Here is a 26,300-nt window from a genome sequence, read left to right as displayed (position 1 = left end):
CATATATTTTTCAATATTGAAGTGAACATTAGAAAGAAAGAAAAATAAAAGAGACCCCACAGCCTCTGCCACTCTCACTCATCAGTTCTACAAACCCACCTCCCTCTACTACACTTTTCCAGGAGAGCCCGCCTGGACACCCACATCGCCCTAAAACCCTAACCTAAATCTAACATGATCTTCATTTCCTTAACAACACCCACCAAAATGGTGAAGATTTAGATTTGTACTTCTAAATCTCTTAATCGAGCATAAATGTCTTAATTAGTCGAATTCTACTTGAACTGACACAACGATAAATGAAGTAGTTTCTCCCGAATCCAATGAACAATGTCGATTGCGTGGGACTGTTTACAATAATCACGCCAAGCCAAGGAGAAAATTCAAAACCCAGTTACAATTTCATGATGGATCATCATATAAACACAAACAAGAGGCATATGATATTCTAACTAAAAACTCAGTCTTAACCTAAAATTCAGGTAAAGTTGGAGTATTTTCACTCTCACTCGTACTCGAAACGCTGTATAAACAATCATTTTTGGTCCAAGAGAGGGTATGTTTATGAATTGAGAATAGATATGAAGAGAGGGGAATGTATAGGAGTACTGAAAATACACATAAAATGGTAGCTACGAGTGTAATGGAGTGCATGAGAATAAAAGAAAGAGGAATAAAAAAAAGGGAGACAATCCCACATATCTGATAATATTATTGGATGCAGGGTCATAGTCATTCTTTAGTTAGTGTACCCACCATTTATTATTATCCTTGTCTTTTGCCTCCATTCTCTTCTCCCTGCTGCTTCTTCCCATCCACTAAATATACTCTTTCCCATCTTTCCTCCACTCAATGCAACCCTAAATTTCTCTATCTCTCTCTTTCTTTCTTCATCTTCTTTCTCCACCTAGGGTTTTGCTTCAGCTCCATCACAGCTTTGCAGAGCTCAGTGACTCATAACTTTGGTTTATCAAAGGGAAAGGAAGAAGGGTTTTATATCTCTATCTCTCTCTCTCTCTCTCTCTCTCTGGAAAGGTAAAAGGGACTTCCTTTTTTTGTTGTTTTTAATTGATTCTAAGGAAAAGGAAATGACCTAGATCACACAACAGAGGTAAGTTTATGTAGCTCTATTTTTTATATTATTATATATATATATATATATATATATATATATATATATATTATCCCCATAGGTAAGAAAAAGGCTAAACAGAGAAATTAATCTAGACCCTTTGACGAACATTGGCTAGGTAGAGCTTATTTAGGGCTCTTTCTTTCTTGTCCATTGTGTTATTATATATATATATATATATATATATATATATTGATGACTTTACTTTGTTCATCGGTCATGTCTCATCTTCTTCACCTGATTGCAGAAATGTGAAGCCTTTCTTTGTAGCTGCACGCAACCTTCTGCTTTCTTCTCAATTTACACTTTGAAAATAAAAAAGATCAGAAAGAGAGAGAAAAGGAAAAATAAAAATATAGAAAGTATATGCAACCAGCTGCTTCAAAAAAAATCCAGTGACAATAGAACTTATGGGGTCAATGAGTTGTAAAAATCTAGGTAATGGAAGAAGAATGAATCATAATTCATTCTTGGAAAACAAATTAGGGTCTAATCAAACGAATCTAACTATTTCTTTTATAATGATTGGATTTGAACCCCTAATCTCGACAATATCTAGTTAGGGTTGAAGATGGGAAGAACAGTAAATATATATATATATATATATATACCTGCAAATAGGCAGATATAGCAGAAGATGTTTGTCTGCAAATTTGATTAGGGAGTTGTACGAGTGTCTGTCCATGGGAGAGTTTTGTGTGAGTGCGCACGCGCGTGACAGACAGATAGAAGGTTTGGATCTTTGATTCTGCGCACATAAATGAAACTTGGGGATCAGCTACCAAAAATTCTCAATTACTTTCTTCTGAATTTCATCTGACTTGTTCTAGAAATTCCCTTACTTTTATCTACTCTTCACACATAGAATGAAATATAAACAAAAGAAGCAAAGGCTTTGAAGATGTTTTGATTAAAGAACGCAGAAAGATAGCAATGATTATTGGTATTGATGTTCTTACTTTGATTTGGTTAAGGAAGATGGCATCATCAAGTTGTTACAACTCTCCATGTGCTGCTTGCAAGTTCTTGAGAAGAAAATGCATGCCAGATTGCATTTTTGCTCCTTATTTCCCACCAGAAGAGCCTCAAAAGTTTGCCAATGTCCACAAGATCTTTGGGGCAAGCAATGTCACAAAGCTGCTCAATGAGCTTCTGCCTCACCAAAGAGAGGATGCAGTGAATTCTCTTGCCTACGAGGCCGAGGCTCGAGTCCGAGACCCGGTCTACGGTTGCATTGGAGCCATCTCCTTCCTCCAAAGGCAAATCTATAGGCTCCAAAAGGAACTCGACGCTGCGAATGTCGACCTAATTCGGTACGCATGCAACGAGATCCCTGATGGCGGAGCGAGTCATGTGGTTCAGCCAATCCCCGACCTACGCCCGAGGGCTTTGGATCAGTATCATACAAGAATTCTTGGGAATGAAGGGTCATCAAGTGGATATTATAATCAACATCCTCCTGCTTTCCCTATGGGCTATCCACTTCCTTGGAATGAAAACTCTTCTGGAAATAACATCAATGAAGGAGGAAGGGATGACAATATTTGAAGATAGCTTTTCCAAAACCTCTCAGCCCTTTTAGGGTTGAGTGAAAAACTTCTCTCTTCTCTCGTAAGTCACTTCCCCATATATATATATATATATATATATATGATGGGTTTTTCTCGCTAGATGATTTGGTTTCTAAAATCCCAAAATTTGTCCATTTAAAATCCTAAGCAATTTCGTATGAGTTTATGTTTTAAATTATGAGGGCGTAAATAAGGTTGCTTTGCATGAAGCTAGCAACATTAATGTTTATTATCGTGTGAGGTTCATTTTCTAGAGAGCTCTTTTAGCTTATTATTGTATCAATAATTTTGTATTGCAATTGTTTATGCTTAAGAATAAATGAAAAGAAAAGAAAAAAAAAACAATATTTTTATCTCATGTTTGTTGAGTGTTCTTAAAAAAGCAGATTCTCTTAGCCTCATGTATTTATATATTCATATATATATATATATATATGCATCTATGTGTAGCTTAGTCGTCCTATTTTTAACCCTATGTAATATTCTCCCCTTCCTTTTCTTTCTACTTTCTTTTGAGAGGACCAGGTAAGCTTTTCTTTTGTAATTGTCAAATGTCAATAACAATTTTAGCTAAATGATAAGGTTTTTAGCTATTTATTTGATTGAGCAAAAGACCTATAAAGAGAAATGCTTGAAGCAGCCCCAACCTTTGGCACCTAACAAATGAGCCTCTATGTTATGGCAAAGTTTTGAAAACTGAAGGAGGGTTGTGAAAGGAAGGATTTGAAAGGGCCATTTTGAAAAGAAAAAGAAAAAGAAATTTCCCATGGATGGGGTTTTCAGTTTCTTTTTATATTTCAATTTCTTCACCTACCTTTTTACTGTTTTCATCTCCCCATCACAAGTCCCAGACTTTGCAGTAAAAACCCTACACTACTCATATTCACAGTAAAAGCTTATCTTCCTTCTGTACTTTCTGTTTTGTTCTTTATTATTATGTTTTATCCTCGGGCTGATCAGAGTTTTCTTTTTTGTTTGTATATTAATGAAACTTTGTTTCTGCATGGGATTCATGAAAATAATACTAACAAATGAAGCAAAATAATGAGGCATGAAAACAAATTAGAGAGAAACAAATATAATGAATACTAAAAAGTACAAAAAAAAAAAAAAAAAAAAAAAAAAAGCCTTACTGATTCCTCTCTGAATGGCTTTCTGGGTTCCGGAGAAGAGCCCTAATTTGTTCATACTCCATCGTCCGAGATGTTTTTCTTCTAAGGAGTATAGTATTTGATTTTGAAGTGTGAAGAAAAGGGCACTGTTTGGGTTCAGAAGTTTGGGGTTTGGGATTTGTGAGTGAAACTGTAGTAATCTTAATAATCTTGTAGTCTGCAGACAGATGGGGAGAGACGTGGTGAAGAAGTAAACAGAAGCTGAAATTTGGCAGAAACTTCATAAGCCTTTCATCATATAAGGACAAATATCACCAGACCCTCCCTTTCCCTCTATTTTTGACCCCACCACAACAATTCTTCTTCATCTTTTTTCCCAATATTTTTTTGTTTTATCTTAACTTTTCCCAATTCCAAATTAGGAAATGTGTAATGGATCGTATTAATTATTAGTATATGACTAAAAGAATCAAACTACAACAAAAAAAATGGTATTATTAACACTAAACAACTCTTAATTTGAGATTGTGCAAGAACTAATACATATATATTATACTATCATTTTCAATATTCTTTTATACAAACTTAAAAGATATTGAGCCCAAAGAAGTAGCCATTTTGGGCTAACCATTGGGCCTATTGTTCCTTCCATCATTAAGGAAAATTGTAATTAAGAGCTCTGTAACAAAATGGCTCACATTTTCCCATATTTATGGGGTTTTAATCAAGATTCCCACTTAATTTTCAATTTTTTTCAATTTTAAAATTTGGTGAAATTTTGTTTCACACGTCCAAATCTTCCCACATTTATCTAACTACATCTTCTATCATTTAAGCTCTCACTTTTGTCAAATAAAATATGTAATAACTATTGTGTCCGTGTGCATATGAACCATGTTGATATCCATGTATTCAGAGACAAATAATGATTAATATAAAGAAGAACCTCTCACTTTTTTTTCTTTTTAGAATCATATTATAAATATTAGTATATACAAAGACATAATGTGTAGCTATTTTATCTACATCATTGGTATACATACCTTGATACGGTTCAATTATATCTACATCATTGGTATACATGCCTGATACGGTTCAATTAATGTATATATATGTATATATATATATACATTTAGATAACCTATCACATCATTTTTTAATAAGATAAGGTTAACTAATCATTATGTTTAATGATAAATAAAGCGTATAAAACTATTGATTAAAAAGAAAATAACTTTTAGACACTTCCAAAATGACTATCAAAGATTGTTCTTAATTTCTCCTTATACTTAATATCACATCATAATCTACGGCAACTGCTCTAAAAGTCAAACTTTTTCAGCCACTTCCAAAAAGTACATCCACCTTAGAAAATAGTATATAAGCTCTAAAATCTTTCGAATTAAAGGTAGATGAATATTCCTCAGTCATGAATAAGATATTTGTTACTGTCTCAAACATTAACGATTTAATTTAAAAAAAATTATAATACTATGGTAGACTTAATCCTTTTAAACAACATTAAATGGTATACTATTTTATTTTTTATCTCATACTATATTAATTTTTTTCTAACAAATAATAAATGTAGATAGGTTTTCAAACCGTATAATACTATCGATTCCATGCGTAATTATTGAACTTAGAAAAAAAGGCAAGTCTCTTAAATCCTACCAAATTGTGATAAGATTCAACCAACTCTGAAGCTAAGGATAGAGGTGGATACACATAGACCTCTATCTCACCTTTCATAATCTCGATTCACACCCACACAAAAAATATATAATATACACACACAAAAAAAAATATATATATATATATATATATATTATATATCAAAATCAAATCTCATATACAAAATATTTATTCGTCTTAGAATTTAGTATCACATGGGTGTAAGGCATTAACTAACAAGAACAATTATAATGAGCAAGTACCTGTTGTTTGTGCGACGGGGGGCACCATTCACTTTTTCTTTTTGTCACTGTAAGTTGGCCACCACAGCCCTCATCGCTACGCCAAAATGAACTAATTAATTACTTTAAGAATTTATGGGTCCGGTTGAAAATGAAGCAATTTTGAAACTAAGAAATTTACTCTTACCAGTTTAAGGCAAACACGTAGCCATCACAGCAGGTCGCCGGAAAGAAGCTCAAAATGCATTCTTGAGTGGAAGTTTGGTTCCATCTCACCATCAGTGCAGTCGTTTTCAGCCAAGGAATCCTATGACAAAATTAAACCTAATCTTTTATGGTTTGTCGGTAACCATCCCAATTCAAATTTGTCGTTATTTAGCCTCAGAAATGTATGCCCATTCTACTCTAAGTTACTGTGTTTAGTATTAACCATTAAACCAATCTATTCTTTTACAACTCATTCCCATTTGGTGCAGAGGTTGGTAACGCAGAATTTTCCATTTGCTAAAAGTGTGAGCAAAGGAATGAGAGTTTTTTTTTTTTTCTGAAGAATCGTCTAAACTAAAAGAAATTCTAGTTATTTCTTTCAAGTTCAATGATACGTTAAAGTGGAGACTCGAATCTTTAACGTTCGAAGAGAGCATACGACGATATAATAACTTAATAAATTGAATTTTGCTAAAATAAACATAAGAAAAAGTTCAAACGAAGTGTCCATCGGCTATGATATGTGTGGACAAGAGAAACTTACCTGTCATGCAATAAGCGTAGAAAGAATTAAAAATAAAAAGAAAAGAAAAAATGTCCAAGTACAACACCACTATTAATACTTTTTCCAAGTTTCAAAGCTTGTAGGCCCTCTTAAAAAGTGCCAGAAAATTACCTAAAGTTACCAAATAATACGAGCGTGATTAATTTTTTTGTAAAACTTTCTCATGTCAGTTAACACATATCAGATTCTTAATTCCAATGGGGTCACAGGTCAAATCTCCCTGTTTTTTCATGTATAAAATCATACAGTGACAGCCGTTCACGAGTCTCATAGACATTTCCACTAATCATTAACTCTGAGAGAGCTAGCTAAGTAAGAGCAGGGGATAAGCGAAGCCAATATAGATACCTCAAATGCAGCTCTCTTATGGAAGAGCTTTTGGACAGAGTTCACATCAAACACATCTTTGTCCCTCAATTTCTATCTATAAGACCAGCTTGAAAACTCACTCGGCAACCCAGAAAGGCTGAAGAAGCAAAGGCTTCACTAAGATGGGTGTGTGCTCAAGCAAGGGTGGGAGCAATATTTGTGATGATGATGTTGGAGGATTGAAAGAAAAGATAAGGCTGCTTAGGGAGGAAGTGAGAGGAGTAATGTCTGAGATGGATAAAGAGGTCAAAGCCCATGAAAAGGACATGGTGATGTTTGCATTTAAGGAAGCAGATTGGAAAACAGAGAAGAAGAAACTCAGAGAGGAGGTGAAGATGTTGAGGAAGAAGGTAAAAGAGAGGATGACAGAGATTGAAGAGGGAAATTTTGGAGAGAAGACTCCAACAGAATGGGAGATTGAAAGAACTCCAAATACCATCTTTGAGCAGATACAACAGGAAAGAGCACGCAGAGATGAAGCCATTGAGAAATGGAAGCAACTTTATCACGCTATCAAAATTGAGCTGGATGACCTAATTCAGAGAACACATAATGGTATGCCTATTCTAAATTTCCTTTTGTTTCTAAATTTTGTAGTCTATATATGTCTTAACTAGTTAAACTATGTTCAAGTTGAGAATTTAAGATTAGTCGAGCAGATTTAGATTTTCGATCACTAACAGGCGCTCAATACTTGCTTTGATAGGAGATGGATTGTACTGGGGAGCGAATGAGAGAACAGAAGCACTACAAACGGAATTGCTAGCAAAGGAGGAGACAATAAAGGCCCTCAAAGAACAAGTGGCTTCAATGGAGCAAGAAAAATATAAGAGAGACACAGAAATTGACATACTGAGGCAAAGCTTAAGAATTATGACCAGTAAGAAGGAAAAACAGATAGAAACCTTCCATAGCTGCGTTTGTAAGTAGCCTGCCAGTGAAGTAAGGAGCACGAAAACAGAAGTTCCAATGAAAAGCCAATTGAAAGTGTTGCTAGAAGCAAATGCATCCAGGAAGCTGTTACTTTTGCACCCCCACCCTTAATTTCAACCCAACTGTTATTTTCATAATCATTCCGTTGGGATGGTCCAATAGGTAAACTTTTTTGGTCTATAGACTGCAATGTTGAGAAAGTTCCAAAAACAATGAGAAAAAAGAGGCTTATCCTGACAGGAAGAGAAAATGGCGCATCAAATGTTCTCATTGAAATTCAGTGATAGATTAATCTCTTTCGATTCAAATTTACAATATGATGATAACTATTGGTCAAGTTCTACTCAATATCAACGATCTATCACACAAAACTAGAAATGTGAGACTATGGCTCTACCAATATCGTCCACGAATCAATTTTGGTGCCCAACCTTGTAACATAAGAATCATATTTCTCTTCGTGCAAAAATTTATGAGGCCAACTTAATTCTTAGGATCAATAGGAGAAATGCTTCAACTTATGCTAATGTCATCTGAATCATATGCACTCTAATCGCAGTTAACATGAATGATAAAATCCATCCGTAAATAGCATCGCAAGAGTTATTTTGGACATTTAGTCTAAACCAAACTCACCTTCGTTTCACCAGATCTGCAAAACAAATCGCTGGAGGAAAATGAAACTACCAAAGCTAGCTCTCGGCCGTCGAAGGATGCATCGCGTTCGAAATTGCTTGCGTCTATTGAGATATAATATCTAGAGTATATATTATTTATAGAATATATGTCAGTTATTATATCATAATATTCTTTATTTATGATTTGATTTATAGTATATTTTATTTTATTCTGGTATTTAATTATTTTATATTTTCCTCATTTGTACTAGTTTGTATCCTATTTAAAGGATATCAATATCAATGATAATACACACCTTCCCAATTATATTTTCTATCTCATTCTTAACATGGTATCAGAGCATAGATCTTGGTATTTTTAAATATCAAAATTTTCTCTATGGCGGAATCAGCCAAATACAGCTTCAAAAATTCGGATGTTGATTCAACACATCCTTATTATATTCACCATTCTGATCAGCCAGGATATTCACTTGTTCCAATCAAATTAAATGGAACAAATTATCAATCCTGGAATAAATCAGTTATGCATGCTCTCATTGCCAAAAAGAAAATTGGCTTCATTGATGGCACAATTGAAGAACCGTCTCAAGATGCAAATTCAATCGAATTTGAACTATGGAATCAGTGCAACAGTATGATAATATCTTGGTTAACTCATTCAGTTGAAGCAGATATCGCTGAGGGTATTATTTACGCCAAGACAGCTCGTCAAGTGTGGGTTGATCTTCACGATCAATTCTCACAAAAGAATGGTCCAGCAATTTTTCAGATACAAAGGTCTATAGGAATGATGTCGCAGGGAACCATGGCACTGTCAGTATATTTCACCAAGCTCAAAGCACTCTGGGATGAATTGGAAGCATACCGCACACCATTTACCTGTAATCAACGTCAAATACATATTGATCAACGCGAAGAAGACAAGTTGATGCAACTACTCATGGGACTCAATGAATCTTATAAAACGGTGAGATCCAACATATTGATGATGACTCCATTACCTAATGTGAGGCAAGCCTATTCATTACTTGTACAAGAAGAGATGCAGCGTCAGGTAACTTCTGAACCTACTGAGAATTTCTCGATTGCATCAGCAGTGCAGAAGAAAACAACATATTCAAAACTCGCGAAGGATAAATCATGTGAACACTGCAATAAAAGTGGTCATACAATTGATGAGTGTCGATTCCTTAAGTTTCACTGTAAATTTTGTGATAGAAGGGGACATACAGAATATCAATGTCAACAGAAAAATAATTCTAGAAGGGCAGTACGATTCAATCAACGCAACAATCGAGGATATCGATCATCTGCAAATATGGCCGATGTTTCTCAGTTGAATACAGAAGAACAGTCACCTAATTCCATCCCAAATTTTTCTTCTGGGCAATTACAACAGATTGTACAAGCCTTATCTGCACTCAATCATCGTCCTTTTGGTAATTCTGATAATAACATCAATGTTGCAGGTTTGTTTCGAGTATCTGCATTATCTGCATTATCTATTAACTCTACGAGTTCTAATCCATGGATTCTCGATAGTGGAGCTACAGATCATATAATATCCAAAGCTTCTGTTATGACTGAACCAAAGGCTACCACCATATCTACAATAAATTTGCCTAATGGAGGGACAGCACATGTGTCACATACCGGCAATGTTTCTTTTAATCCTGACCTTAAATTAAACAATGTTTTATGTGTGCCTTCATTCAACTTAAACCTAATGTCCGTCAGCAAACTTACCAATGACTTGAAATGTTATGTGACCTTTTATCCTGATTCTTGTGTTATGCAGGACTTGGCTACGGGGAAGATGATTGGCTCGGGTAAACAATCCGGAGGTCTCTATCATATTTCTTCATCTCCAATCAAGTCTTCAGCAAATCAAGTATCTCAGTCATCTGATTTGTGGCATTTACGCCTAGGTCATCCTTCTCCTTCTCGTTTTAAATTTCTAGCTGATCAATTGCACCTTAATAATACTACTCTTTCTCATAATTGTAGTATTTGCCCATTAGCAAAACAAACTAGGTTGTCTTTTCCAAAAAGTTCAATAACAACCCATTCTGCCTTTGATCTGTTACATTGTGATGTTTGGGGACCACATAAAATTCCAACCCATTCTGGTTTGCGTTTTTTTCTCACCGTTGTTGATGATTTTACTCGATGTACTTGGGTCTTTCTTATGCAACACAAATCAGAAGTACACCATTTGTTAGTAAACTTTGTTAAATTCGTTCAAACTCAATTTCATACTACTATCAAGATAGTTAGATCAGACAATGGGACTGAGTTCCTATCTTTGCAACCATTTTTTACTTCTTGTGGTATTGAATTTCAGCGCACCTGTGTCTATACTCCACAACAAAATGAAGTCGTAGAACGTAAGCATCGTCATATCCTAAATGTAGCTAGGTCTCTTCTTTTTCAGTCACAGGTTCCACTTAATTTTTGGGGAGAATGCATTTTAACGGCTGTTTATCTTATAAATAGAACATCATCACCATTGTTATCTAACAAGACACCCTTTGAAGCACTCTACAAACGACCACCTACATTTCACCATCTTAAAGTTTTTGGTTGTAAGTGTTATGCAACTGTAGTACATCCTAAGCAAAAATTTGAACCTCGGGCAATTCCTTGTGTTTTCATAGGATATCCTTGTGGTCACAAAGGTTACAAGTTGTATGACATGCAATCTAAAAAATTCTTTATTAGTCGTGATGTTAAATTTTGTGAAGATGATTTTCCTTTTTCATCAGCTTCACAGACTTTAACAGTAGCTCCTTCAACTCCCATTTTACCATTTCATGATCCACCCTACTCAAACATCCATTCTGATCCTTCGCCATCTCCTCCGCCTCCTATTCCTTCTCCAAATTCATCAGTTCCAGATTCACCAGATTCACCCACTAAATCTGATCTTATCCCACCTGATACATCAGTTCCACTCCGACGTTCTACTCGTACCAAACAACCTCCAGCTTATTATAATGATTATGAGATGTCTTCGGGAGCCAATCATTTAACCTCTAGCTCAAGTCTCAACACTGGCACCAGGTATCCCCTTCATCATTACCTTTCACTCTCTCGTTTTTCTCCTACTCAACGTGCTTTTCTAGCTTTTATTACAGCCCAGACAGAACCTAAAACCTATGATGAGGCAGTTGGCAATCCACTATGGCAGCAGGCTATGAACGATGAAATTGCAGCTTTGGAACGTAATCATACTTGGTCTCTCGTTCCTCTACCACCTGGCCATAAACCTATTGGCTGTCGTTGGGTGTACAAGATTAAATACAACTCTGATGGTTCTGTTGAACGTTATAAAGCTCGATTGGTAGCAAAGGGATACACTCAGGTTGAAGGTGTTGATTACAAAGAGACATTTTCTCCTACAGCGAAACTTACTACACTTCGTTGCTTACTCACTATTGCCGCTGCTCGAAACTGGTTCACTCATCAGTTAGATGTTCAAAATGCCTTTCTCCACGGTAATCTAGACGAGGAAGTCTATATGTCTTTACCACCAGGTATTCGCCGACAGGGGGAGAATACAGTATGTCGGCTCCATAAATCTCTTTATGGTTTAAAACAGGCTTCTCGCAATTGGTTCTCCATATTTTCTACCACTATACAAAATGCAGGCTACACTCAGTCCAAAGCAGATTACTCTTTATTTACTAAGAGTAAAGGTACTTCTTTCACTGCAGCTCTTATCTATGTTGATGATATTCTGTTGACAGGCAATGATCTCAAAGAAATTCAACATCTCAAGACCAGTTTACTCGAGAAATTTCTTATCAAAGATTTAGGGAATTTGAAATATTTCCTAGGTATTGAATTTTCTAGGTCTAGAAAAGGAATCTTTATGTCTCAAAGGAAGTATGCTTTAGACATTCTTCAAGACACAGGTCTTACGGGAGCACGTCCAGAAAAATTTCCTATGGAACAAAATCTGAAACTTTCTTCAACAGAAGGAGAAAAGTTGAATGATCCAAGTAAATACAGACGGTTGGTTGGCAGATTAATATATTTAACCGTTACTAGGCCTGACATAGTGTATTCAGTTCATATGCTTAGTCAATTTATGCATGAACCAAGAAAACCACATTGGGAGGCAGCTCTTCGAGTTCTGAGATACATCAAAGGTACTCCTGGTCAAGGACTTCTACTACCATCGGAAAATAACTTGAGATTACAAGCATATTGCGATTCAGACTGGGGTGGTTGTCGAACTTCCAGACGGTCTATTTCTGGGTTCTGCATTTTCCTTGGAAACTCAATTATTTCTTGGAAGTCAAAAAAACAAACAAATGTGTCCAGATCATCAGCAGAAGCCGAGTATCGAGCTATGGCAAATACTTGTTTAGAGTTAACTTGGTTAAGATACATTCTCCAAGACTTGAAAGTTTCACTGTCCGAACCAACATTATTGTACTGTGATAATCAAGCAGCATTACACATAGCAGCCAATCCAGTTTTTCACGAACGTACGAAACACATTGAAATAGATTGTCATATAGTTCGAGAAAAATTACAAGCTGGAATCATCAAACCGTGTTATGTTTCGACTAAAATGCAATTGGCAGATATTTTCACTAAAGCTTTGGGAAGACATCAATTTTATTTTTTGAAAGACAAGTTGGGTGTGATTGACATACACTCTCCAACTTAAGGGGGGAGTATTGAGATATAATATCTAGAGTATATATTATTTATATAATATATCTCAGTTATTATATCATAATATTCTTTATTTATGATTTGATTTATAGTATATTTTATTTTATTCTGGTATTTAATTATTTTATATTTTCCTGATTTGTACTAGTTTGTATCCTATTTAAAGGATATCAATATCAATGATAATACACACCTTCCCAATTATATTTTCTATCTCATTCTTAACAGCGTCGCTGGTTGTATTTTATCGACCATCATGAGAGAAGAAACGTACTGAAATCGCCAAAATGGATGCCTCGAGTAAGGGCATTGAGGCTTCGCGCCAAAAGTCGTTTAGTTTTGGGTGATTATAGTGGATTGCAAACTAGGTTTTATTTATAAATATGGTAAATCATTTTTTAAATAAGATTTTGTTATTCTTATTTTACCCTCTTTATATATATATATATATATATATATATATATATATATATATATATATATATATATATATGACTCTTGGCCTCGTTCTTGATTTTTCCACATGAGATCCTGAGCGCAAACCTTCGGTCCTGAGACTAACCTAATTACTTGAAAAACATGTAAAATATTCCGTAACAGCCTACCGCCTACTTGTAGGTTATTTATAGTGTCCATGGCTGAGGCTAAGGTACCATAATCTAGACTTTAACATAAGGCTTAAGTATAGAGTTGATTCTATAGAACTTGGTCCTAAAGGACCTATGTTTCGGGTCTTGAGCCCTTAAACTTGGTCAGTGTGTTACCTAGTTCGGGCTTATACACCTGTGTGATCCCTTGTCTTATAATGGGTTTAAGAGAGTGGACCCCAACCGATTATCCACCACAATGCATATCACTAGTCCTGATTCTAAAACACTATCCTAAAAGACCTACTAGGTCACACGGTCGGTAAACGACATAAGCTTAACGAAAAATCTATGTTCACAAGAATTTGGGAGATGAATTGGCCCACGATGGCTCCAACTTTCCCATGCGTCCCCCAATTAAGGGTGTTACAGTGAGTACCTTGAAGACAGGTTGTCCCACAAGGCAAAGGCATTAAAATAACCGTTGGGCTGTACAGCTTTTGAGGCGACATATCCAATGGCATTGCAGGTTTGTACATGAGCTGGGCTCCAATTACGGGTTGAAACTGGGCCCATCGGAAGGCCCAGAATCTGGGCTATAATGGATTACAGAAAACGTAGGGCAAGGGATTTGGAGTCCTATATTCAGAAGAATAATTTATTTTAAAAAATAATTATATTAATGAATATTTTAAACCTTGTTAACCCATTTATTGATTTCAACGGCTTCCAACTAACTAGATGAAGTAGTACAATATAAAATGGAACGATGAGCTGCAAAATAAAAATTAATAATAAATATTGCTCTTTTCCTTTTGAAATTTACATTTTGCAAGCCCAAAACCTTTTGTGTGAAGGGATCAGCAGAGTTTCAGAAGTCATGACCTGATCTGCGACAATCTTTGTATAAATAAATCATAGGTTTCTTCACGATCCATCATGCTAATTCGGACGTATTTCGGGCTCACACCGAAATGCTTCCCGCCTCGTGTGAGGATCTTATGGCGTCGGAGGAAGCTCTCGCAATCATCGACGTCAGCTCCATCGCATTTTAACCAAGCGAATGCTGCAGAGCAGAGGACAAACAAAGTCAGTCATCAAAGTTAAAACAACTAAAATGAATGTATTCAAACATTTAGTGGATGTTGTTCTTGCCAGGTTGAGATCCCAACTTGTTGTCAAAGAAGTTGCAATGTGCAGAAGAAAATTCAGGCAAACTAAATATGCCGCTACGTTTCACTGCCTCCCTTAGCATCCTCCATCTCTCAGTCATGAGGGCATGGCTGAAATGGAAGAATGATTCGACATGTTCCGAACCACCGGCCTGTTCGCAACTATCGGACACAACTTCGAGAACTTTAGCAGCTCGAATCTGCGAGTCCTTAGACACACCAATGGTATTCAGCTCAATGAATTTGGTCATTTTCTTAGCAACTTCAACATCCTTCACAAGAGCCCACCCAATGCGCATTCCAGCATGACCAGTAATCTTTGAGACAGTGAAGAGCGTCAAGTCGTTGTCAGCCGGGGACGATATAGGCGTATATTGCGGCCAATAATAAGCAAGGTCATGGACCAATATACCACCAGTTCTATTCACCATGGAATGTCGAACGAAGCCATCAGGATTGTTGGGGGAGGTGACCAATTCAATGTAGGGCTCGTCCTTGTTGAATACCTTCGCATCGCCAGCCCATTTGTGGAGCCCTGACTTGATGCTGTCGGTCATCAAAGGGTAACACTGTATGTATAAATCATGTGATTGGGTTAGGTTCCATTTCAATTATTAAAAAAGAACATTCATAAAAGCTCAATATAAAAAGCACAGAAAAACAACGTGGAGTTGATTCAGTTCACTTGACAAACTTTAATGGAAGGAACATGTCTTAATTCCACGACATTTCATATAAATACATATAAATTCCTGTTTCTCCGACCTCCCATTCATTAAAGAACATATCAGACAGTGCATGTGGAGTAAAAGAATTCAAAATAAATAAATCGCTGTTGACTTTATAAGATTCTTCTAATTTGTTTAAAAAAATAAAAAAAAAAAGGATCCAAAATACAAAGCAACAAACAGAATCAAACAGAAGCATGTGTCCCATCATAAACTCACCGAGTAGTATGGGGCTGCAGAGACCACGCTGATCGGGTTCGACGCATCTTGCGGGGCCAACGCATAGAGTGCAGCTGAGAAGAGCTGGGACGAGCCCGTCCCGACAACAATGTGTCGTCCCTCTGTCAGGGCGTTACCGACCACCTTATGCAGCCTCACAATTTGCTTGGCAAATTCAGGCTCCAAGAACCAACACAGGTTCTTCACATCAGAGAAATAACTCATTGATTGCCATCCAGGGATCACGATTGTGGCCTTGTCCCCCACTTGCTTCCAATACTTCTCATACATTGTCGGGTCACCACTGCATTTAAATCATATTACAATCCAACTTGCTCAAATCTTGATCAAATCTATTAAATTAAGATTAAATTTTCAGTTTATGTACCCTAAAACCTCCGTATGGAAGAGGGAACAAAACAGAGGGTCCGGTCCCGTCCCGTCCCTACTGGTTCTGCATCACTCGATCAACCATATGATCTCAATGTGGAGAACAAGTGGAGGGAAGTTAAAATCTAGATGGGACCCACAAAGTGGTGGAACAAGATACTAATTTCCAAACATCATCTTTCTTTTTTTTTTTTTAATTATTTATTTTTCTTTTGTAATGGGCGGCCAAAAGTTAAAAGAGAACCACAAAGATGGGGTTTTGGTGTTGCATGCAAGGTTGAATAAGCCACGTGGCTCCCACAAAAAACAAGAATCTTCCTCTTCTTATTCTTCTTATTCTTCTTATTCTTCTTATTCTCATTCTCATTCTCATTCTTGAATGGAGAACAATAAAAGTTATTTCAGTCCAAAAAAAGAACCACCATGATGCCATTTTCTGGGGTCAACTTCAAATCTCCACCGTTCATGGTGCATTCTCGAACTTACTAACACAATTATAATAATATTTTCCTCATGTAAAAATTTAAATTTAAATTTAAATTTAAAAATCGTAGCACAGCTTACAAAGAGCGAGGAGCTGTCTGTGTCTATGTTAGCAGCAAAACGGCATGGATCAAAGCGGCTTTTAGACAAATCCCAAAACACAGGGCAGCCTCGTTTCCAAGCCAGGGGGGCTTTAAATTGAAACAAGCCTAGCAGTTTTTTCTTTTTTTTTTTTTAGAGAACATGTTTTTTGTACGGTTAAATTAAATATATGTATTTTTTTTTTTATTTTCCCAAAATATCACTGACATCCCCAAACAGGTTCGTGGCTTTGACACCCCCAAAGCAAAGTCCACACCTAAAAAGCTGGGAAATTACGTGGAAATTACCCCCCTGCCCCTCCCCCCATCAGAAAAAATTTACAGTACGGTGGGGTTAATTCTGATGCAGGACGATGGTAAAGGTAAAACAGAATCCCATTAGATTTGAAACACAGAAGGTAAAAAAGCAGAAAGGGAAAATGGATTAAGAGTGAAGCGGAGAGTACTTACTGGTCAAGGTTTATAACTCTTTCTCTTCCATTTTGACCAAGAGGTTGAGTTGCAGGAGTGGCTGCTGTTGGCGATGACAGCAAAGGGAAGGACAAAAATGTCATTTGGGCAGCGTTAATTCCCTTCTGAACTGCCATTGGAGCTCTGTTATCCTGATTTATAGCTCTTAGAATCAAGCTGACGTTCAAAGCCATGGACAGCACGAAGAAATGCTTGAGTGAAATCACTTTGATTACTCTGCCCATTGCTCCCCAAAAAACAGAGCACAGAAGAGAAAAAAACAGAGCAAGGAAGAAGAAACACTGAACCAAAAAGGGCAAAAGTAAAAAAAGCAGGAGACGGAGAACACTTGAAGAAAAATAAAGTGGTAATCTCTTGAAAATTTGTAAAATCTTGCAAGGGTTAGGGGGAAAAGGAAGATGATTAGGTGAAATAGAAAGTGGAAATGAGTGAAACAGAGAAGGGGGGAAGTTAAAAAAAAACAAAGGTAAAGAGAAACAGAGGTGTGTGATTGAAAGAAGAAAGAAGTGATCAAATATTACTGCGTTTTGTCGCCATTTTTGAAGCTTGGAGGGAAGAGAGAAAACAGAGAAGAACAGTTTTCAAAACAGATAGAGAAGGAAGAGGAACAGTCTTGAAAACGCGTCCGACAAAAGATTTTTTTCTCAAGAATCAAGAAATCCCACAACGATTTTCAGGGAAAAGTTGCAGACTTTCGATGCTGGATCTTAAAAATCTCTCACACTTTAAAACTATAAGATTCACTGTTCCATCTTCAAATACAAGGGCTCGCATATATATATATATATATATATATAAAAGCTGCTCTCTCACTGCCACTACATGCTGTGCATTATTTTTTTGGGGTTTCCTCTGCTTTCCTCTGTTTTCTTTTTTATTATTATTACCTAATTTTCTTTTTATTTTCTTTCTGGGAATTTATTCTTCCATTTTTTCCATTTTTTCCTTAAACCGTATGTATTTTTCAATTGATTTATCTTTCCATTTATTACTCTCCCTGTCTCGATAATTTATAATACTTTCACATGATGCCCTAGTTTTAATAAATATTCTTAATAATGTATGGTAGTTTGGCTCTTTTCATATATAAGGTGGTTTTCTTTTTCTTTTTTTTTCTGGAAATTTATTCTTCCATTTTTTTTATTTTTATATTGACAATTATAATTAAAGAATATTCAGTATTGAATTATAGTTTATCAAATAAATATATATATATATTTAATCTTTTATTATAGACAAATATTTATATTACCATATATATTTTATTAAATTATAAATAGATAGCTTTATAACTTTCACACCATTTAATTTAAACGTGATTTTCAATTATTTTCAATTAGTGAGCAGTAGTTTTGGTGGCTCTTTGACCCCAACCACGTTGCCTTTCCTGTTTCAAAAATTTCCCACAAGAAATGGAAAAAATAAATAAAAACTTCCCTTCATTTTATGTCTCATTGTGTTATTATATGTTCCATTCTAGTGAATGAAGCTGACATTTTCAATCTAAATCACCTGTCAAGATCCACGGCAGAAAAAAAAAAAATTATATATATTGTTTTTATAATTTCATTAAATATTAAAATTGGTTTCTACTATTAGTTTATTTTTAATTTTTCTTAAAAAATTGGTCTTTATTATCTTTTTGTTAAATATAATATGTATTTTTTAATGAAATTTATTATTATTTATTTAACCAATTTTAGAAAATACCAACAGAGATTAATTGAAATCCAAAGTATATGGAGTACCAAGTTAGAAGATTTGAGGGAAATTACTAAGATGCACGAAAAAAAGCAATATTTTGTCAATTAAACTATTTTTTAGATTATTGTTAAAGCATATATATATATATATATATATATATATATATATATATATATATATATATATATATTATTTATTTATTTTGAATTATGACTTCCATAAAATTAATATAATATAAGAATTATCTGATTCTAGCATAGATTGACGTGTGATTTTAATATAATCAACTAATTTTTAATACATAGTATCTAGACAACTATGGTGAATTTAAAATGATTGAAATAAAATTGATTTAAATATGATGCAAAAATATAGAGACAAATATATAATCAAATTTTATTTTTTAAAAATATTATGCTTATATTACGTGTTATCACTATATTGGTCCATCTGTACCAAAAAAAATAAATAAATTCATGAAAAAAATTATGCAACTAAATTAAATCTTCCAGAATATTTATAGATATAAATGAGAAACAAATAATACGGTAAATAAGAAAACATATATAAAAAAGGAAATTAATGGTCACAAAAAGAAAAAAAGTCAGTTAAGTAATGCATTTCACCTAATGTCTCCACTTATAATTGTTATAATACAAGATTATTTAAATAATAACCTAATTCAAGTCAAACTAGACGCTTAATTTTTAATTGTTAATATCTTTGATATTTCAAAGGTCAAGGAAAAGAATGCCACGTCATCTCCTTCATCGAACGGACACGTAATTATAACTGTTTTTTCTAGGATTGACACGTAATTAATTAAACATTCTTAATTGGACACTAACTAGTGGAATTACTAATGTAATTTGACCCCTTATCCATTGATTACCTTCCAACATGACTGATTAACTGTATTTTACATATTTACCCTTCAATTTAGTCGCTTGTTTATGACCTTAATATGTAATTTAGCCTCACATCACAAGCAATAATGTATTATAAACTTCATATTATATGATTAATCATAGAGAGAGAGCGACATCATCATATGACCAATCCTAGAGAGAGAGCGACACCATCATAAGCTTACTTTTGCTCTAACTTTCGTATTGCATCTTTAACCACTTTGTTCAATGTTTCGTGTACATTTTTTTTTTTTTTTAATTTTATAGTTAAATGGTAATTATTATTATCAATTATTTTTTGCGGACACAAATAAAAGTAATATTAATTTTTTCAACATTTGAATTATTTGTTATTGCAGGTAAGATCCCAAATCAGCTTGACAGGAAAATTAAACATTGCTTATAAAAAAAACGAAACATTCCTTACCAATATAAAATAAAAATAGGTAGATATGATTGTTAATGCAGAACAAAAAAATGTACACTACCATGAAGGTGCATACTTCCTATAGTCACGATATCATTTCTATTTATAAATAATTGTTTAATTTTGTTGAACCTCACGTAATTCTTAAAAAAGACAATGAAGGTGACACAATTAATAAAAATAGTATCCATACCGAATTGTATTTTTATTTCATTAATGTCTTATAAATAAATATTTAGTCTACCCCAATAATCTACTCCTTCCTTAGGTTTAAATATTATTTTTCTTAATATGGGATGAGATAGTGATTGGTTTTTAGAGTTTCGACTTAAAGTAAGTTTTAATTTGAATTAGTTTACAAAAATTATTTATCTATGGACTATCCTATAGACATATTTTCCTAATACACTAGTCTATTAATACAAATATATATGTTGAGAGGCTTACTACACAAAATTTAGGCGTCTATTGAAAAAAAAAAAACGAAAATATAAGATCCTAGGTTAGGGAAGTCTAAAAAGTTATTATTTGTTGTCTACTTCTCGAACCTTTACAACTTGAATTTGGTTTTTTCGATGAATTTCGGTGCGTTAATGAAAAGCGAATCGTAGTGTGTGAATGAGAAGAGAAGAAAGAATGGAAAGAGACGGAATAGTCTAACCGTTTCCTAAGACACTCATAAGTAAATAAAGATGAAAAAAAAAAATATATAGTAAAAATAAAAAGACTAACACTACAAATTTAACGGTAAATAACTAGACGACAAGGGTGAAAAAGCAAGAAGAGGAGGGTTATTTGAAAAAAAAAATAAAAATAAATTGTGGAAAGTGACGGAACGTGAAAATTCCTTGGAAGGAATTAGAAAGGGGAAGAGGAAGAGATTTGGGTCCACAAAATCAGAAGTGCGAGGAAGAACAAGATCGGGGCTTTTATGTAAAGTAAAGTTTTATCGGGGACCATTTTAAAATTAGTATTATTTTTTTTTTAAATTTTTTTTTTTTGATTATTGTTGAGTTGTTGAGAGGTGAGGTGTGGCAATCTGCTTGGAAAACAAAGCCCATAATAAAGTCCACTTGGTCCAGCCTAAGTTGGTGTCTGCTTTTTAAGTGCAGTGCAGGTCACAATTCTAGCTCTTGCACAAGTGGTCCTTCCTCTCCTCCCTATTCACATTCAAAGCCCAATCAACACTAAACGCAATCATATAATATTCCCTTTCATTTTGATGGAAAGCATTTAGACTTTTAGTTTCCCATTTCCAAATTCACCTCGTCAATCTCATTTTTTATCACTCCAATTTCATACCTTACGTGGCAATCTCTTCTTCAAATAATTAGGGCTACGTCACTTTTTTTTTTATTTTATTTTACACTCTTTTTTTTTTGTTAAATTATAAATTATGTTCTTAAACGACTTTCCATACTTGGTCTCTAAATTTCATATTTAAAATTTTAATTTTATATCTAATAAATTATCTTTAAAAAAAAGTTTAAATTATAAAATTAAAGAATTATAAACCACTAACTTATTACTAATTTTATATTATCATTTATATGTCTAAAGTGAGAAAATTAAGGGGCAAAAGAAACGATGAATTTTTGTGGAGGGAATATTTGAAAGAATAAATCGAGAGTTTATGGAGGAAATAATTTAATTACATATTAAATAATATGAGGCCGAAAATAATGATAAGAAGTGGCATAAAATTGTGTGGAACATATCATATTTTGCAATCATAGAAGTTGTGTGTGGTCGCATTCGGAATTTAATAATAATTCATTATGGTGACACGAGCGTGGGTGAGAAATTCAATGATAAGATATTAATATATGAAAGGTACATGACACTAACCATTGCTTTGCTTTTTATTTAGGGGAAATATTGAAGTTAAATTAACATTATATAAGATAAAGTGATTGCAACAACTCGTTTAAATCAATTATTATAGGTCTTCTTTTGTTTCATCGATATCTTTTAGATTTTATAATTTTAGAATTGTGAAATCATAATTTATTCAGAGAATAAACAATATCTCCGGTCCAAACCTATTTTTATAAAATTGTTAAAATATAATTTAGTCGAAGGTTCAGTCCCTCAAAACGCACGAGAAGCGTCGACGTTGGTAAAGAAAGGCAAAGCCGAGAAAGAAGTGTGTAGATACGAGTTTCGGTAGTGATCTACTTGTTCAAAAAAAACTTAATAAACATTTTTTTTACTAAACGTTGCTAAATCTCTTATTTAACCGAATTATTAAATTTTAAACTATAAAATAAAATACAATCATTTTTCAAACTTAGGTAATGAAAAATATTCATCTTCAATGATTGAATCCTCAACATCATTTAGGGACAGAGGCACTAAAAAAGAAAATCAAGTACATTACATTTACATATGAATTTAACTAAAATAAAATCCAAAGTCAATAATATAATGGTCATTTAGAACATTTCCCTTTTAGGGTTTATCGTCATTATTATGTAAAACATATAGCCGCCGCCAATCATGATTCACAAATGCTTTTGATTCTCTTAAGTAAACATTTTTATTTTTATTTTTTTTATTTTAGGGAAACAATAATAAAATTAAGGGTGTAAAGAAGTCGTAGTTACCACAAAAAGACCGTGAAGAGCTCAAGCCCAATGAAGTGTTGGGCTTCTAACGGCCCGTATTTACAGGCCCATAATAGCCATGATACGGCCCAAAACTGGGTTGGATTTTGAATAGTATAAAATGCGCGGGGATAGAACAAGCCCGCCAAACAGAATGGAGCGCGCGACAGAGTCCGGTTCCGAGGAATTGCAGGACAGTCATTGCTCGTTCGTTTGGGATGAGAAGTCTCGGCTATACTTCCATTCCAGGTTTCTTTAACTAGTCTCTCATCTATTGATTTTGCTTTGCTGACTTTTCATTGTCAAATCATCGAACATTTGTACAACAATCTTTTGGAGAAGGAAACTTGCTATTTCTGAAGTTACAGATGATTTCGAAGATAATTGTAAAGATACAGGATCGAAACGAGCATTTTAAGATATTATGGAAAATGTTTGATTGAGGAGTAATATTATTGTTCTACAGCTTGGAATTACAATTAATTCGTAGTAATTTTGTTGTGTAATATATAACAATTTAATGTACTACCTAAAAACTTATATCGTATATCGCATTGTTAGATGATAAGTGTACCGGTACCTTCACACGATTTCTTCTATCCTCTGTGAAGTTTTTCATACTGTTAGTCTGTTATTTCTTTCTAGGAGGATGTTGCCGAATTTCAACAACTCTGCTTCTAAGTTGCCATTTCAAGTGCATTTTCTACTGCAAATTGTTACTTACTTGCATTACTTCCAACAGCAGTGGATTTTATCACGATCCTGTAGCCGATTGGTACTATAGCAGTCGAGATGGTTCTTATTACAAATTAGAAAATGGAAGCGATGTGCTTCTTCGGTCAAACGAGGTACTGTCTCTTGGTTGTTTATATGAGCATACGCCTGTCATAATCACTGTGGTCTTCTTTTGTTTTGATTTGAGATCACTCTAATTAATTTCTTGCTTTTTGGACATTGTAGCAGGTGAAGAATGTAAGATGTGTCGTGATATCCTGTTAAAGGCGAATCATGCAGATAAGTGTGTACTACCGGCAGCGAGGATCACTCTTCATTTGAGGCCAGTGGACTTGATAGTCTAAATGCAGAGGAACTGATGGAGACGGACTACCATTAGGTTAGTTATCAAAGCATCTAACACTCTTCAGCCTATTTTACTGCAGCTGCTTGTTTTCAATAGATTTCAAGTTTGGTCGTTGACAAAGAGCTGCTAATTATTTTATTGTTCTGGCCAATAGACCTAATTGATTACAGTTTCAAGTGAAGTTTCATATGCCTGGCTTGTTTTGGACCAGTACTGTGTATCCTTTCGATGATTGTTTAGATATTCCTCTTATCTTAATCCAGCCATGGATATTTATAAAATGCTTCCAGAGCCATTGGTTTTTAAATGCGAATATGCTTACTATTTTCGTCAAACTAGATGATTGGATTAGACTTTTCCTTTGTTAGATCCTCGACATATTCTGTATTTAAATTATATGTCAAGGCACGATAGATCTCTTTTTTGACAGCTGAACCAAAATCACTACTGTGCCCCTACTACTTGCCAAGTTTAACCTATCTCAAACGGAAGATATTTCTAAGCTTCTAAAACTCCACTGCCATTTTCTGCAACACCGTTGATGTTGTTGCTTCCATGACTATGCTTACTTGCAAAAAAAATTTATAGTCGGCTGTGAATTCACATTTGACGACTCTCACTAAATGACGAAGGATAGTTATATGACATATGCTAAGGAAGCTTTATTTTTTCATCAGCTCTTGATGCGGCCAATGTTGTCTTTTGTATTTAACTGACGAATATGTCCCATTTATTTTAACCGGAGAAACTGAGGTTGGCATTACTGTTCTTGAGCATAAGAATCATCCCACATCTTCAACGACTTATGATGCTAAAAACTGTTTGTTATCAAGTGTTTGTGTGCATTTTTATTATTATGTTGAAACCAGAATGACTTTTGCTGTAGTTCAGGCTATGGCGATACATAGAGGATAGAGGTGAATGTTACTACGATTAAAATCCTGCAATCATGAATTCTGGTCGAAGAGTGTTATGTGGAGGTAATGTGACTTCACTAGTTGAGAAAGTAATTTAATTACTATTGTGCAACTAATGACTTTGGCTGTGGTTCAGAGGATGATACTCAGAGGATGCAAGGTGAAAGGCTTCGAGACAAAAATCATACTATATTGAATCCAGGCGAAAGTGTATTTTTATGGAGGTAGTGTAACTCTACTAATTTGCAACCTAGCCTCAAGTTTGGGTTCTGTTGCATGCAATATTTTCGTTCTGTTGTGTCTTATATTAAAAGAAATTGGCACGTTTGATCAACTTTTAAATGTTACAGTCATTTACAAGTCTAAAATTCTTTTATAAAGTGTGAAGTAATTTGTAGTTCATTTAATTACTTGTACATTTTGAAATTAGAAAATATCAGCAACAACGTTACTAGATATATAGAAATATGCATAAATGATTCCTTTTACTATCAGCATCATACCTTTGATTTAATTAGTAACATTTTAAGCTAGTTAACAATTTTTAATATCAACATATTGTTTGTTCTTTTTCATTGTAGTATTAATTAAAAAAAGTTTAAGTCATGAATGATATATTTTCAATTATCATTCATTACACAATTAACTTTATTTTTATTCGATAATATATGTAATATAATTATTTGCTTGCTTTGTTTTATTTTTTGAAGTTGTTTTCTATAGTTGAAGATATTAAAACACTTTTCAATACCTCAAATATCATTTCTTAGTTTCACTCAATTTTAAATCTTGTGATAAGAAAATCAATTTTATATTTAGAATGTTGTTTTATCCCATGTATTAATTCGTTACAAATGACATTTGACAAGGAAATTAAGGTGATATACTTCTATATAGATTTGTTAGAAGTATGAGGACATTTTTATCTAAATCATAGTTCTTCTCTACTGACACTTTGGTATAACTTAGGTGTATCTATTTATTACTAGTAATATTTAATATTTAGTACTGAAATTAATATATTGACATTAGTTTAGAGATTTTCTAAAAGTAGGCATGATTATTCACAAAATGTTTTTTTTCACTAGCCATATATATTATGGATATACACATCTCATTATTCTATTACCAATTATCATGCTTCTGAAATCTAGCTACCTGATGATTGTACTTGAGCAAAAAAATAATTACCATTATACACGATTAATTATTGCTTCTTTACTACAGTCTACTCTATTGTCATATATGTAATCTCTTGCGAGACTTATAGAGGGATTAAAAGATGTTTGGATCTATAATATACTATATCGAATATCTCATCCATGTTAAAAGGTTTTCTTTGGCTTCTTTTGAAGGTGTTTCGATGGATGA

At 34.1% G+C, this 26,300-nt stretch overlaps 4 protein-coding genes and 2 long non-coding RNA genes across 10 annotated transcripts; 4 read left to right on the top strand and 2 right to left on the bottom strand.

Moving 5' to 3' along the window:
* Positions 1-718: 718 nt before the first annotated feature.
* Positions 719-2,759, top strand: LOC111793215 (LOB domain-containing protein 25-like). 2 transcript variants are annotated; one of them, XM_023674995.2, is made up of 2 exons: positions 719-1,035; positions 2,107-2,759. In XM_023674995.2, the coding sequence occupies exons 1-2, from the start codon at positions 719-721 to the stop codon at positions 2,678-2,680; spliced, it is 891 nt and encodes a 296-aa protein (XP_023530763.2). In that variant the 3' UTR covers positions 2,681-2,759. The 2 variants fall into 2 exon arrangements, with proteins under 2 accessions (XP_023530763.2, XP_023530764.2); XM_023674996.2 differs by having other exon boundaries at positions 894-1,035; positions 2,111-2,759.
* A 2,891-nt stretch (positions 2,760-5,650) lies between these two features.
* Positions 5,651-7,917, bottom strand: LOC111793219 (uncharacterized). Of its 2 annotated transcripts, none has more exons than XR_015420592.1 (3): positions 7,778-7,917; positions 5,919-6,038; positions 5,651-5,843 (listed from the first exon to the last, which is right to left on the bottom strand). It is a non-coding gene; the product is annotated as an uncharacterized LOC111793219 (long non-coding RNA). The 2 variants fall into 2 exon arrangements; XR_015420591.1 differs by having other exon boundaries at positions 5,651-5,828.
* Positions 6,705-8,042, top strand: LOC111793218 (uncharacterized). The gene is made up of 2 exons (XM_023675000.2): positions 6,705-7,427; positions 7,579-8,042. Exons 1-2 carry the CDS (start codon positions 6,995-6,997, stop codon positions 7,800-7,802), a joined length of 657 nt encoding a protein of 218 aa, XP_023530768.2. The 5' UTR covers positions 6,705-6,994; the 3' UTR covers positions 7,803-8,042.
* A 1,001-nt stretch (positions 8,043-9,043) lies between these two features.
* LOC147793029 (uncharacterized) lies at positions 9,044-10,678 on the top strand. Its single transcript, XM_087123573.1, has 2 exons — positions 9,044-9,915; positions 10,245-10,678. Exons 1-2 carry the CDS (start codon positions 9,081-9,083, stop codon positions 10,277-10,279), a joined length of 870 nt encoding a protein of 289 aa, XP_086979699.1. The 5' UTR covers positions 9,044-9,080; the 3' UTR covers positions 10,280-10,678.
* A 3,731-nt stretch (positions 10,679-14,409) lies between these two features.
* Positions 14,410-18,134, bottom strand: LOC111793207 (tryptophan aminotransferase-related protein 2). 2 transcript variants are annotated; one of them, XM_087122971.1, is made up of 5 exons: positions 17,266-18,134; positions 16,230-16,295; positions 15,842-16,145; positions 14,878-15,463; positions 14,410-14,788 (listed from the first exon to the last, which is right to left on the bottom strand). In XM_087122971.1, exons 1-5 carry the CDS (start codon positions 17,508-17,510, stop codon positions 14,601-14,603), a joined length of 1,389 nt encoding a protein of 462 aa, XP_086979097.1. In that variant the 5' UTR covers positions 17,511-18,134; the 3' UTR covers positions 14,410-14,600. The 2 variants fall into 2 exon arrangements, with proteins under 2 accessions (XP_086979097.1, XP_023530752.2); XM_023674984.2 differs by lacking the exon at positions 16,230-16,295 and having other exon boundaries at positions 17,266-18,130.
* Positions 18,135-23,088: 4,954 nt separating this feature from the next.
* Positions 23,089-24,892, top strand: LOC111793222 (uncharacterized). Of its 2 annotated transcripts, none has more exons than XR_015420770.1 (4): positions 23,089-23,180; positions 23,577-23,779; positions 23,892-24,045; positions 24,690-24,892. It is a non-coding gene; the product is annotated as an uncharacterized LOC111793222 (long non-coding RNA). The 2 variants fall into 2 exon arrangements; XR_015420769.1 differs by lacking the exon at positions 24,690-24,892 and adding an exon at positions 24,443-24,679.
* Positions 24,893-26,300: the final 1,408 nt, after the last annotated feature.

This window comes from Cucurbita pepo, chromosome 4 (genome assembly GCF_057944985.1).
Source record: "Cucurbita pepo subsp. pepo isolate OVF chromosome 4, ASM5794498v1, whole genome shotgun sequence".
NCBI lineage: Eukaryota > Viridiplantae > Streptophyta > Magnoliopsida > Cucurbitales > Cucurbitaceae > Cucurbita > Cucurbita pepo.
This window is presented reverse-complemented; position numbering and strand designations above follow the sequence as displayed.